The 15,500-nt window shown below is 30.9% G+C and overlaps 1 protein-coding gene and 1 non-coding gene across 2 annotated transcripts; one reads left to right on the forward strand and one right to left on the reverse strand.

Annotated features, from left to right (window-relative positions):
* The first annotated feature begins 9,079 nt into the window (after window positions 1-9,079).
* Window positions 9,080-10,009, forward strand: LOC131619896 (B3 domain-containing protein At2g24670-like). The gene has a single exon (XM_058890935.1). The coding sequence runs from the start codon at window positions 9,080-9,082 to the stop codon at window positions 10,007-10,009; it is 930 nt and encodes a 309-aa protein (XP_058746918.1).
* Window positions 10,010-14,798: 4,789 nt separating this feature from the next.
* LOC131621222 (small nucleolar RNA R71) lies at window positions 14,799-14,905 on the reverse strand. The gene has a single exon (XR_009289547.1). It is a non-coding gene; the product is annotated as a small nucleolar RNA R71 (small nucleolar RNA).
* Between the last annotated feature and the right edge of the window lie 595 nt (window positions 14,906-15,500).

Genomic DNA, 15,500 nt, shown 5'->3' on the forward strand with positions numbered 1-15,500 from the left:
TGTGTGTGTGTATTGCCTTAGTACTTCAATATCTATTCTTACTTAAGTTATATTCAACTGATCAAATAAAAGATAAAACACTAAGTTCAAGATCATGAAGCTTCTATAGCTTCACAACTTCAGTTCTTTTAGATTACTGGATTTAACTCTTTATACTAGAACTTGAACAGTTTGTCTTGTGCTTCCTTTTTTATTGATAATACTTGTAATTTATTCTTCCTAGTTCAATGTCATATCCTATGGTGGTGGTAGGCTAGAAAAATTTAGATGAATTTTTTTGAAGTTGTTAAGTTCCTCCTTATAGATAAAGAGAGTACACTCTATCTGCATGAGAGTATACTTCTCCCCCCTGTGTGATTATCAAAAGCTGAAAAAACACAGAAAGATGATAAATAAACAACAAATAGAAACATTTGATAAATTTAAATAAATTAAAAAGCAACATTGATATATTAAGGAAATAGAAGATTTTGTTTTGAAAGAAAATAATAATACAAAAATCAAACAAGAAAATAAAACAAACCACAAAAACAACAAGAAACGGGTTACTGGATGTTTCTATCATTATCATCATCAAACATCTTAGGAGGAATAGGTATTATTATCGTGATGACCAAGTGATTTATGATGAAATTAATTTGACTATATGTTTGTTCCAATCAGGAACCAAATCAGGAAAAATGTAGATGTTGACTATATGTTTGTTCCAATCAGGAACCAAATCAACAACACCTTGAACAGTTGTGGAATGTCCATTACCATTCTGATCAACAACAATAACTCTAAAGTCATTATGATTATAAAAATTACTCTTTCTCAAAACCAATCTTTGTTCATCAACCATCAAATCTTCCTAACTAATATAACTCCTAACATCATCATAGCCTTGACCACATTCTGCTAAATCCACCTCAACAATTAACAAAACAAAAACCAAACCAACCAAAATCATAACAACTCTAGAACACAAACCCATGAGCAACAACATCTTAGGAAAAACTGTCACACTATATAATGTATTGTTATGTTTTCATATATATCAAAATATGAAACTAGATATCATTACTACCTCAATTAAAAACCTTGAATATAGCTACTTAAACAAACAATAAGATGACTAACTAAATCAACATATTGAAATATTATACCTGCACTAGTTGTGGATTTTAAGGATGAATCAATTATTTGGGGTTTGGGTGCAAAATTCATTTCTATTCCATACCCGTTTTATAAAATGTAGACTTGGACTTGCTCACATAACTATCATCTCTTGTGAACAACTCAGAAGTCTTTGCATAAACTTTTCTCTCCACATAAACAAAGGTAGAAGAAGCAGCAATTGAAGGAACCTGCTTCTCAAAACCACCTCGAGAACCAGAACCAGAAGTCAAATTTTTTGAGTAATTCGTCGAAACCGTCGAAGCGAAACCATTAGGAACTTTCTTGAATTAAAGCGGCAGTAGAAGTCCCACTCGGAGACAAAACACAATCAGAAGCTCTTTGAATCAATTCATCAAACAGTGAATGAACATTCTTAAGATCAAAGCTCCAAAGCCCCTGCTTTATATCGAAAACTCCTAGTCAATTCAACAATTAGAAAAATGAACTATCCAAAAAATGAACTATCCAAAAAATGAAATCGGTTCAACGATTTACTTAGCAGCAACATGACTTGTGTCAAATCCAAAGTACATCTCGATCTTACTGGATTCCTTAGGAGAAGATTCAAAGCCCAACCAATCTATCTAGTTCCAATCAATGAAGACGTCGCAACGGCAGAAGGAACGGAGCCGGAGTTGATGACATGGTGAATAATCGATAGGGTTTTAGGTGAAAAACCGTAGAGAAATGAAGGAATCGTGTTTTTACGAACGAAAGTTTCTGATGACGGAGTCATTAGGTGAATCGAAAAAACCGAAATACGCAAAGGAAAGGAGTTTAGAAAATGGTTGGATTTCTCGCTTCCCAATCTCTCCCAATTCTTCGACGTCTTTGCACTCTTTCAGGTGATGAGACGGGTTTCGAAGAGAGAGGTTCATGCATTGAGAAATGGGTTTCGAAGACATTGTGTTTTGAATTTGTTAATATTATTAAGTTGTAAATTTAATAAAATATATTATATAATCCCTTAATAAAATAGATTGTAGTTTTTAAATGTGTTTATATTAATGATTAATATTTTAAGTTATAAAATTTAATAATTTTTTTAGTTTATTTAAATTTATATGAGTAATTGAAATTTGATTATAATAATATTTTTAATTTATATCCATTTTTAAAAAATAGGGTGTAAATTGACAAATACTAATACTTAAAATGATCTATTATTTACAAAATTGCCACCATAGTTTTTATTTACACCCGTTTTTATTATATCGGGTGTAAATATTTAAATTATATTTTTCTTTTTGCACCAGTGTATGAAATAATTTTGGTGTGTGTGTGTGTATTGCCTTAGTACTTCAATACCTATTCTTACTTAAGTTATATTCAACTGATCAAATTAAAGATAAAACACTAAGTGCAAGATCATGCAAGCTTCCATAGCTTCACAACTTCAGTTCTTTTAGATTACTGGATTTAACTCTTTATACTAGAACTTGAACAATTTGTCTGGTGCTTCCTTTTTGATTGATAATACTTGTAATTTATTCTTCCTAGTTCAATGTCATATCCTATGGTGGTGGTAGACAAGAAAAATTTAGATGAAATTTTTGGAAGTTGTTAAGTTCCTCCTTGTAGATAAAGAGAGTACACTCTATTTGCATGAGAGTATACTTCTCCCCTCTATGTGATTATCAAAAGCTGGAAAAACACAGAAAGATGATAAATAAACAACACATAGAAACATTTGATAAATTTAAATAAATTAAAAAGCAACATTGATATATTAAGGAAAGAGAAGATTTTGTTTTGAAAGAAAATAATAATACAAAAATAAAACAAGAAAATAAAACAAACCACAAAAACAACAAGAAATGGGTTACTGGATGTTTCTATCATTATCATTACCAAACATCTTAGGAGGAATAGGTATTATCGTGATGACCAAGTGATTTATGATGAAATTAATTTGAGAGACCGTCTGGTTTAGAGTTCTTGAATTATTTCTATGCCTTATGTTGCTCTCTTAAGTGCTGGTTAGGATAACATTGACAATTTTTTAGTAAAAAGGGTGTTCCTACTCGTCGAGGTACTTATAAAGCTTGCTTTGCAACCTTAGGAAGATCATCATGCACCATGACTTTATCCTCGTCTTTGATTAGCATTAGATTCAAACTATATTTCACAAATTTTTGGGACATCTCTCAACCGACTATCCCCCTTCTAGATCGATTTCTAACTGGTTGTTAAAAATTAGTTATAGATTTTAAGTTTCGAATTGATTGGATCATAGGTAGAGCCAATTACAAGGGACCATATTTGAATTTCAAGTAGTCCTAATCGATTAACTCTGAGGTTTAATTGATTAGTAGTTGAGATTACATCTTCTTAGACTCTTCTAGGCCTAAAAAAGAGTTTTCGCCCATATTGCTTTTGAGAACCATCCCCTACCCCCTTTTTGATTTCATATATCCATTTTCTTACAAAATACTTTTTGAGCTCAAAGATAGTGAAATTAAAATAATACAATAATATAATACTTATTTAGTAATAAGTGATTTACCTCTTATTTAGTAATAAGCGACACTAGTACAAAAAGGTTAATTTATACCTATTTTTTATTAAATTTACATCCATTATTTTTAATAAAAATTGGGTGTATATCCACCGAGTGAGAAATGTCTAACGAATTTACACCCGTTTAAAACGGGTGTAATTACGTTCTAGTTTACACCCTATTTTAATTAAAATCGGGTGTAAATATGTTCTTAATTACACCCTATTTTATTAACAATCGGGTATAAATACGTTATACGTTACACCGTATTTTAATAAAAATCGGGTGTAATTACGTTCTTATTTCTTACTTATACCCTGTTTTAATAAAAATCGGGTGTAATTACATTCTTAATTCTTAATTACACCCTGTTTTAATAAAAATCGGGTGTAAATACGTTCTTAATTACATCCTATTTTAATAAAAATCGGGTGTAAATACGTTTTTAATTACACCCTATTTTAAGAAAAATCGGGTGTAAATATGTTTTTAGTTACACAGTTTTTAAATATAATTTACACCCTTTATGAGTGACCAATTTCTTAATGAAAAATATTTCATGTACTAAAAAGTAATAATATTTCAAATACTATAAAATCATACACATAAAAATTATATTTCATGTACCAAGTCATAATATTTTTCATATTTACCAAAAAGTATACAAAATCATATTCTAGTTTATGTTGCAGAAACTGCAAAATAACAGACATTTCTTCATGAAAAATATTGCATGTACTAAAAAGTCATAATATTTCAAATACTATAAAAGCATACACATAAAAATTATATTTCATATACCAAGTCATAATATTTTTCATATTTACCAAAAAGTATACAAAATCATATTCTAGTTTATGTTGCAGAAACTGCAAAATAACAGAAAAATTACAGCAAAAGGCAACAAAATTGTTGCGGTATATACTCTTCTCTTTAGCAGAGATATTTTCCAAGGATTTCCACCTACCTCTTCAAATAATAGTATCTATTTGAAGTTTATGATAACCTTATAGTTAAAATAAGTTAGTTATTGTTCATAGTTTGTGCCATTTCAGTTGTGACCAGCTTTCAGATAGCTAATGAATCTTGGAGCCAATCGACAGATGAGACCTCATTTGATGACGCCAAATTCACAGCCTATCCTTTTAGGCCAACCTGTTCAACAACATAATTTAATTAAAAAATTAATTTCTCTTCACATTGCTTGAAGTTTAAGAACACATAAATGAATACTGCAACACAATTAAGCATGAAGTGTATAAATGCTCACTTGAGTTCATTGATCATAGCTAAGGTGAATATATACACAAACATGGGAGTGTATTCTAGGTGTAGCATAGTGACTCAAGTAGAGAAGCATAGCTCAAACAATCTAACTAACTAACTGTCATAACAGAAAGTTATATTATAACAGAAAATGGAAAACAATATTACATTATATGCATATGAGGGAAGTATACTGTAGGGAAAAAGAAGCCCGCGACTTCGAAAAGCAGATAAAGTCTATTTCTCATTTTTCTATCAATCTTCAAGCCATTCAGGCACATTAAGTTCTTCTACTTCCTGTAAAGGGGGCCCTATAGAAGCACTGCGATCCTCATATATAAGGATAGCACAATGAGCCTATACAACCTCACTTTGCTAAGACAAGAAAAACTAAAACAATAGCTTACAATTAACGTATGGTTTTAACCAATTGCCAACACAATCAAAGTTATGAGATTAAAAGTTAATTTATATTGAGTCAAGCAGGCTTGAAAATGAAAAGTAAATAATAAGCTATATAAATCACAAGAGGCGTCAAACATAATACATAAAAAGAGATTCAGCTACCAAAATGTATCGATCCATAAAAAAACCCACTTAATAAAATGAAATTAATAGATCATTCTTTGTAAATAAGTAAATAGACAAATCAATAGAAACACCATGTTCAAACTTCATTCAAATTAACTAATGATGCAATAAAATTACCCCAAAAGAAGGTATGTAGTCAGCAGGAGCTCCACCCTAGTTTCCACCAAACTCACCTAGGGCGATCACCAGGTGGGCCACCGAATGGTCTCCCAGCTGGCTTAGCCTGCTTCTTCAAGGTAGCAGGCACAATATCAGATGGAAGATTGAGAAAATTTCTGAGGAACTCATTTCCATCATTAGTCAAAAACCAGTAATAATGCATCCAAGCAAAAGTCTCCCTCACATATTCCTTCGATTTGAAGCTCTGCATCATCTTAATCACTTGCATACTTGGCACATCAATCTTTTGGTGCTTCACCAAATTGAAATCCTTCTTTGCATAACAAACTCCCTCTGAAAAACAACTCATCCAATTCAAACACAACATCAAAACAAAATCACAACAAAAGGAAACCCTAAAACACTGAACAAGAATAACGAACCTTGGAAGAGGTGTTTGGAGATCTCTCTGCAGTTTTTCTCGGATATGATCTGGCAAATTTAAACATAGAAATGTAAAAATAGATTCTCTAAAAATGGTTCTACATCTTGAAATGTGCACAACATTGTTATTGTTATTAAATGCTTCATAAACCAAAAACATGATTACTTAGGGCGTAACAAGTTCTTAAAATTAAGTCATTGTTTGAAAGTTTATGGATTGCACAAATCTATGAGGTAAAGTTTTCAGTTAAATGACTGGTTTAATTTTAAACACACTGTTGAATGTAAATTTGTTATTAACTAATGATGGTAAAGTGTAATTACAGCGAGAAGTAAAATTATCTCCAAGCTCAAACACGCAATCTCCAAGCTCAAACACCAAAACTATCCAAAAAATGAAATAGGTTCAACGATTTACCTAACAGCAACATGAGTTGTGTCAAATCCAAAGTACATCTCGATCTTACTGGATTCCTTAGGAGAAGCTTCAAATCCCAACCAATTTATCTAGTTCCGATCAATGAAGGAATCATGTTTTTATAAACGGAAGTTTCTGATGACGGAGTCATTAGGTGAATAAAAAAACTGAAGTACGTAAAGGAAAGGAGTATAGAAAATGGTTGGATTTCTCGCTTCCCAGTCTCTCCCAATTCTTTGACGTCTTTACACTCTTTCAGGTGATGAGACGGGTTTCGAAGAGAGAGGTCCATGCATTGAGAAATGGGTTTCAAGACAATGTGTTTTGAATTTGTTAATATTATTAAGTTGTAAATTTAATAAAATATATTATATAAGCCCTTAATAAAATAGATTGTGGTTTTTAAATGTGTTTATATTTTAAAATTTATATTTTATTTGATATAAATATTTCAATAAAATCTCAACAGAAAAACATATATTATTTTATCTTTTTAATTTTTAAAAATCTTAAATTAATACATAATTATTTTTAATAATTAAATAATATCTAATTTATTTTAACTTGCTTTAATTTAACAATTTACAATTTTTTAATATAAATTATTAATTTTATTTTCTATTATTGTGCACATGTGCTCACATTAACCCTTTTAAAATTAACAAACTGATTTATATATGATACGTAACACAAAAATATCTCAACAAACTGACAATACTTTGAATTTGAAAAATCATATTACATTTTAATTAAAAAAATTTGTCAAACCATATTATCTCGAGTTTTTTGAAACATTTTTGTTTTGTTTATATGAGTATTTCAAATGGTTGAAACAAATCTGATATAAATACATTAAATTTAATATTTATATTAGAATTTTAATATAATCGATATAGAAATTCAATTATTATCAAATATTTTGTAAAATCTATTATATAATGTGAGGATATCAATTTAATGAAAATTCATATTAGATTATACGAAAGTTGAGATATAGAGAACTTGGTGTTTAAAACTCTTAATAGGGAGGACTGGGCTGATTTGGTAAAGCCTTTTTCTATGGAGGAAGTGAAAAATGCGGTGTGAGATTGTTATTAAATGCTTCCTAAACCAAAAACATGATTACTTAGGGCGTAACAAGTTCCTAAAATTAAGTCATTGTTTGAAAGTTTATTGATCGCACAAATCTATGAGGTAAAATTTTCAGTTAAATGACTGGTTTAATTTTAAATACACTGTTGACTGTAAATTTGTTATTAACTAATGATGATAAAGTGTAATTACAGCGAGAAGTAAAATTATCTCCAAGCTCAAACACGTAATGTCCATTTTGTCGTCATCTCGCCATGGGGGAGAACCATTTCGAGCAACTCCCTTAAATAGAGAACTAGTGATATGTTCTGAAGGTTTTTTATTAATACGAGCTGAAAAACTAAAAGCTAAAAGCTCTTTTTTTTGTCTTACCAAACTGAATCTATGTCTCTCTTACTTAGGGATGGTTCAAAAATGAGGAGGGAGATGTTGAAAGTACTATCTAAAATAAAACTTTAGATCATTTCAAAATCTTCGTTCTTCCAAATCATATTGTCATAGTTTTAACATAGTATAAATTCTTAAAACATGTCATTCTTATAATCGATGGTAAAAGTACTTCATAGAGGGTTAGTCTTGAAAAACAAAAAACATATAAGTTTTCGGAAGGGATGCTAGTTTTGTTAAATTTATTATATTTTTATTATAGTACTGATATTATGCTTTTCTTACTTAAAGAGGGAGATAATTAAATTAAGAAAAAATATTGTTGAGTGGTGAAGACTTACATTAATTTTCTTTAAAATATAAATATATGTAGTTATGTAATTCTAATGATATATATATATATATATATATATATATATATATATATATATATATATATATATATATATATATATATATATATATATATATATATATATATATATATATATATATATATATATATATATATATATATATATATATATATCAAATGTCAAATATTATATAAAAATAAAAATTATTAATTAAATATAAACTTTATTTAAAACAATTTGTATATATAATAGGTAATCATGACTAATATTTTATTTAGGAGTTTGATAAAATTTAAAGTAATGAAAGGTTAAACAATGGAATGGAAGTAACCGTTTTTACCAAAATAAAAGCACGAACAGTAATTCAAATATACCTCACACGTGAGTTGAAAATAAATCTGTTTTTATGTTCTAAAAAGTTTGGTCTATAATAAAGGAGGTATAAATATTATCCAACTAAAATTGAAGTAAACAAACTATCCTTATTTTAAGTTTAACTCTACTTGTGATACATTCTTATTTTTAAATAAAATAACAAACAAATTTATTGTAGCTGATTGATTGAAATTTAAATATCAAATCTTTTTAAAATTTTGTAACAAATTTCGTCTATAAAAAAGGGAATATGGATATGTGATAAGATATTAATATTATTTTGTTTTTAATTTTCAATCTTCACCAATATTATAAATACATACATCATAAACACTTAGAATCACAACACTTATCAACATAACCACACATTATTTGGAGAGAAAAAAAACAATGGCTATAGAGAAGAAAAGTGCATTGTTACAAAGCTCAGAAGAAGTCTGGATGAAAAGGAGATCTATGGCTACTGAGAAGATCAATGCATATATGAAAAAATTGGAAACGATGAAGAAGGAATTTGATCCATTATCTCATTTTACTTTTAAAAGAGTATTGTCTCAAATTTCCCCACAATTTTATACCAAAGACGAGTTAACAAAGATAGGGAAAATCAATCAAGTTTTGTTTCAAGAAAAAAATAGTTCTCTTATTTCTTCAGAAAGTAAAGTGGAAAGAGGAGAAGGAAGTGGCTTAAAAAGGTGCCGCCCAAGTAATGAAGATAGCATGTCTGATGGAGAAAGAAGAGTGAAACCTAAACTCACAATTAAGAGGAAACCAATAAATAAGAAGAAAGAAATTGTGTCCTCACCACCACCAGAATTGCCACGTCATGTTAACAACATGATCAAATTGTTGGATGGCATTGATATTAAATATGTAATGCGTAAGAGATTGTATGACACTGATCTCAATTATGGCAATCAACGTCTTTCAATGCCAATTTCACAAATTAAATCTGATTTTCTAACAGAAACAGAAAAGGCAATTTTAGAAACAAGAGATCAAGATGGAAAACCATCTACTATAAAAGTGATTGTGTTAGATCCTTGTTCTAATGAATTTTCATTGTCTATGAATAAGTGGAATATGACCACTACTAGTATTTATAATCTTGTTCAAGATTGGAGAAAAGTTTTGTCTAAGAATAAGTTTAAGAAGGATCAACAAATCCACATTTGGTCATTCAGAGTTAATAGCAACTTATATCTTTTACTCGATACTTATGAGCCGGAAGAAATTAAAGAAAGTGGAGAACCGAATAATTCAACTGTGATTTCAAAAACGGAAGAAGAACAAAGAAGTCAAAAAGATGAAGGTTATTGACTCCAAATAAAAGAATTTCTTCTTATTGAAGTTTTATTAACCTAGGTATAATTATTCTATGAGTGATGTTATGGTTGCTTAGTTTAAGACTATATTTGTTATTGTTTCTTTTCACAACTTACATGTTTATGAATTTCATATTTTTTTAAATAGAATACATGTTTTTATGTTTTTATGTTTTCATGAATTTCATATTTTTTAAATAGAGACGTTAAAATACAAGTCGTCAAAATACTGAGCATTTATTTCTAAATTAAATAAATCCATCATAGTAGCCAGCCAAATATGCCACTTTCTAAATTAATTAAAAAAAAAAAAAGTGGAGTTAAAATTTTATTGAAAAAAAAAAGAAGAAGGCAAAGACATAAACCTAATCCGAAAAATAAATCGTCTAAATCAATTAGTTTACGAGATAGTCAACTTAATTAAATTATATTCATTAAATTAATATATATTACTAAATAAATAAAAAATAATTTAAATCGTTATGATGTTTATTTTTTATTGGAATATATCAAAAAAATTAACTATGTAAATGCGGCCAAAAATAATATTCAATAGTATACATATATTATACAAAAAATAGTACCGTAAGTATTCACTAAATAATTTATATATAAAATTCCATAAAAAAATAAATGAATATTATACATACTATTAAAAAATAGAATTACATTATGAAAGTTTTCTCATGCTACGTGTCACTTACATAATTCTTATTAATAATTTAATTTCTTTTCTATTTTTTAAAATTTATATTTTATTTGATATAAATATTTCAATAAAATCTCAACAGAAAAACATATATTATTTTATCTTTTTAATTTTTTAAAATTTTAAATTAATACATAATTATTTTTTATAATTAAATAATATCTAATTTATTTTAACTTGCTTTAATTTAACAATTTACAATTTTTTAAAATAAATTATTAATTTTATTTTCTATTATTGTGCACATGTGCTACACATTAACCCTTTTAAAACTAACAAACTGATTTATATATGATACGTAACACAAAAATATCTCAACAAATTGACAATACTTTAAATTTGAAAAATCATATTACATTTTAATTTAAAAAAATTGTCAAACCATATTATCTCTTGAGTTTTTTGAAACATTTTTGTTTTGTTTATATGGGTATTTCAAATGGTTGAAACAAATCTGATATAAATACATTAAATTTAATATTTATATTAGAATTTTAATATAATCGATATAGAAATTCAATTATTATCAAATATTTTGTAAAATCTATTATATAATGTGAGGATATCAATTTAATGAAAAATTCATACTAGATTATACGAAAGTTGAGATATAGAGAATTTGGTGTTTAAAACTCTTAGTAGGGAGGACGGGCTGATTTGGTAAAGCCTTTTTCTATGGAGGAAGTGAAAAATGCGGTGTGAGATTGTGATAACTCTAAGAGTCCGGGTTCAGATGGGGCGAGTTTTGGTTTTCTGAAAGAGTTTCGGGATATTCTGAAAGATGATTTATTGCGGTTTATAGTGGAGTTTCGTTCTAACGGGGAGTTAACTAAAGGAATTAATAGCACTTCATTACTTTGATTCCTAAAGTTGCTAATCTGCATCGGGTGGCGGAGTTTAGGCCTATTTCGCTAGTAGGGTGTTTGTATAAAGTTTTGACAAAATTGTTGGCAAATAGACTGCAAAATATGATCGGGGGCTGATTTCGGATAATCAATCAACGTTCATTGCAAGTAGACAAATTCTTGATGACATCCTCATAGGAAATGAATCGGTAGATGAAGCTACAAAGAAGAAGAAAGAGTTACTTTTGTTTAAAGTGGATTTTAAACATATGATTTAGTGGATTGGTGTTATTTGAAGAGAGTAATGGTTAGAATGCAATTTCCTATGGTTTGGGTGAAGCGAATCATAGAATGTGTTACTACTGCTTCAGCTTCGATGCTAGTGAATGGTAGCCCAACTAATGAATTTAAGTTGGAAAGAGGGTTACGGCAGGGTGATCTGTTATCACCTTTTCTCTTTTTAATTGCAGCTGAAGGTTTTGGTATTTTGATGAATGCCATGGTGTGTGAACGTTTGTATACATGGTATAAGGTGGGAAATGCGGATGGCGGCTTAATGTCTTATCTTTAGTTCACATGATACTTTATTGATGGGGTGAGAGTTGGGCTAACGTGAGGGCCCTTAAAGTAGTTTTGTTATTATTTGAATCCATCTCGATGTTAAAGGTCAATTTTCATTAGAGTATGTTGGTGGGAGTTACCATATCTAGCTCGTGGTTCAAATAGGCGTATGTGGTGTTGAATTGTAAAATTGGTGTTATTCCTTTTGTGTACTTAGGGCTGCCCATTTGTGGTAATCCTAGAAAAGTATATTTTTGGCAACCGGTGTTGGATGTTGATAACACGATTTTATATCGTATATTTAGCTTAAAATCCATAGATATTTATAGCATTTTTCGTTTATTATGTTAATTTATTATGATATTACGCGAGTATTTGCTTTGTTTCAGGTTTTACACTTTAATTACGACTATTTGCGAAAAAGAAAGAAAATAGAGCTTAAATGACCAATATTTATGCCTACAAGATGAAAAATGAGTGCCGAAGTGAAAGAGGGGTGCAATTAGGACCCAAAAGGCCCAAAAGAGATAGTCCAGCCCACCATGGAACCAAAGGCGCGTGGCCCAAACCTTCCCAGCAAGTGGAGACGCACGTCTCCACGTCCTCTATGCCACGTCAGCAAAGGGAGACGCACGTCTCCATGTTCCTAGATTCTCTCCACTTGAGACGCACGTCTCAAGCCTTGCACCCAGTCTTCCTGAAGAATCGGAGACGCACGTCTCCACACCCAATCTGCAAAGTCTCCTCTTTTCACGCAACGTCACAGCAAAACCTCTCCTATAAATAGGACCTGCTATCTCACTTCCAAAGAGTCTGATTTCCTGCCAACGAAGTGCTGCCGAAATTGTATCGCGAACCGTATTTCTTTATTCTGCTTTCATTCAAACATTTATTTTCTCACAACGATTTCTACACTGGAAATTGTTGTGAACTTTTTATAGATCTAGCCTTACGTTAGATTTATCGTTTTATTTCCTTGTTTTTATTTTCTGCCATTTAAATTCCGAAGAACGATCCAGCCAACCTGTGGTGGAAGTTCAGTACTTGAAGATCCAATTACGATTTATTTAATTCAGGTTTTTATTTACCGCCTTATTTATATTTATTTACATGATATATTGTATGCCATTTGATATGCTTATTATTATGAACCGAACCGATTTATGCATGTTTAACCGTATTAATATGTCTGGCTAAATTACTAAAGGTGTCGGTATGTAGAGTAAGTTAACCGTAGGGATCCGAAATAAATTGGCTTAATTATGTTTTATTAAATATCACTTGTTTTTTGTTTGTATGTCTAATTTAATTAGTAAGTCTTAAAACCAATAGAGCGAAAGTTTGAGGGGTTAAGACGGTCAAAGGTTAAAATCAATAGAGCGAAAGTTTGAGATCTTTAACCAGATAGTAGACATAGGACATTAGTTTTAAGGATGGCGAAAGCGTATTAAAACTAATTGGAACTTATTTATTTTCAAAAATTGTTTTTACACCCAAGCGGGATGGCGAAAGCGTACGTTAGGGATATTAGCTTGCTCCGAGTCAACAGAGCGAAAGTTTGAGATTAGGAGATTTAAATAGGTAACAACCTCATAAAATAGGCATTTTATTAATTACGTTGTTTCCAAAAAGCTCTTCTAAAATCTAATGGGATGGCGAAAGCGTACATTAGGATTAGGATAGTAATCTGAATCAACAGAGCGAAAGTTTGAGACGAGGATTTTTAATCAATTGAATTAGTAAAGATTTTTAAATTAATTATGCAAAAGCCAATGGACCTTCGGATTACCTTAAGTTAAACGAAATACATACTGATACCTGTCTTCTATTATTATTCTTTATTTTCTCACAATCACTTTCCCTTAGGAACAATCGAAATTTTAGTACCCCTAGCTTTACATAGTAACCTTAGATAACGGTAGATCGATTCATAGTCCTTGTGGATTCGATATCTTTTAAAACTACACGACGCGACTGTGCACTTGCAGTTATCAGATTTATAGACACGTAAAGTCGCGATCAAGTTTTTGGCGTCGTTGTCGGGGACTATTTAAGTCGATATCGTAACTCACTGTTACACCGTAGAGACTAGGACAATTCTTCCCTTTCTTTCTGAACGATTGTATGTCAAATACTCGTTCACAAGGAGGAGATTTAATACAACGAATTAACGAGATCGAACGTTTCATTAACGTCAAACGTCGAGCTCGCAATCTTCCCGAAGTAGACCCAATTCCGATTAATCAGGAATTGATTTTTACTGATCAAACGAATCAATTCACCCCAAAGTTAGAGATGGCTGCTCTTCGTCCTCTTAGAGAATATGCCGCTCCTTCGCGTGCTGAACCGCACTCAAGTATCGCACCACCTGCGATTGAGGCGAACAATTTCGAATTGAAACCTTCACTGGTCCAAGCTGTTCAACAGAATCAATTCTCTGGAAGCCCTGTTGACGACCCTAACCTCCATTTATCTGTGTTCGTGCAATATGCCGATACTGTCAAAGCTAACAAAGTTAGTTCCAAAGCTATTCAATTACGTCTCTTTCCTTTCTCCTTGAGAGATAGAGCTAGAGCGTGGCTTCAATCCCTGCCTTCGAACTCCATAACCACATGGGACGAATTGAAGAGAGTATTCTTAGCGAGATATTTCCCGCTAGCAAAACTGCTATGCTCAGAGGTCAAATCAACGGATTTACCCAGAAAGATAATGAATCACTCTTCGAAGCTTGGGAACATTATAAGGACATGCTTAGACTATGCCCTCATCATGGACTCGAACCATGGCTGATCATCCATACTTTTTATGGTGGTCTCTTATATAACACTAAAATGACTATAGATGCCGCTGCTGGCGGAGCATTAATGGACAAGCAACATGATGAAGCATATAACCTCATAGAGAACATGGCACAAAACCATTACCAATGGGGTGGAGAACGAGCCGCTCTAGAGAAAGCCCAAACCAAAGGAGGAATGTACGAAATAAGTGGTATAGACCGCGTTAACGCGAAAGTAGACGCTTTAACTCAAAAGATCGAGAACTTAACCGTCACTCCATCAGCCACCGCTGCTGCTGTAATACCTAACTGCGAGATCTGTGGATTGACTAGACATGTAGTTGCCGAATGTCAACTCTTGACTGGAACCCCATCTGATCAAGTAAATTATGCTCAAGGAAACCCTTATTCTAACACGTACAACCCTGGATGGAAGAACCATCCGAACTTTTCCTATAAAAACAACAATGCGTTGTACGCACCTGGACAAGCACCTGCTGTACCACCTGGCTACCAAAAAGCGCCTGTAGCTGCTCAAAACACTCCTAGGAAGTCGAATCTAGAAATCATGATGGAAAACTTTATAGCTTCC

This window comes from Vicia villosa, linkage group LG7, assembly GCF_029867415.1.
Source record: "Vicia villosa cultivar HV-30 ecotype Madison, WI linkage group LG7, Vvil1.0, whole genome shotgun sequence".
NCBI lineage: Eukaryota > Viridiplantae > Streptophyta > Magnoliopsida > Fabales > Fabaceae > Vicia > Vicia villosa.

Excerpts from the sequence above, each read along its gene's own strand:
- LOC131619896 (XM_058890935.1), top strand. The coding sequence starts at position 9,080 with ATGGCTATAGAGAAGAAAAGTGCATTGTTACAAAGCTCAGAAGAAGTC.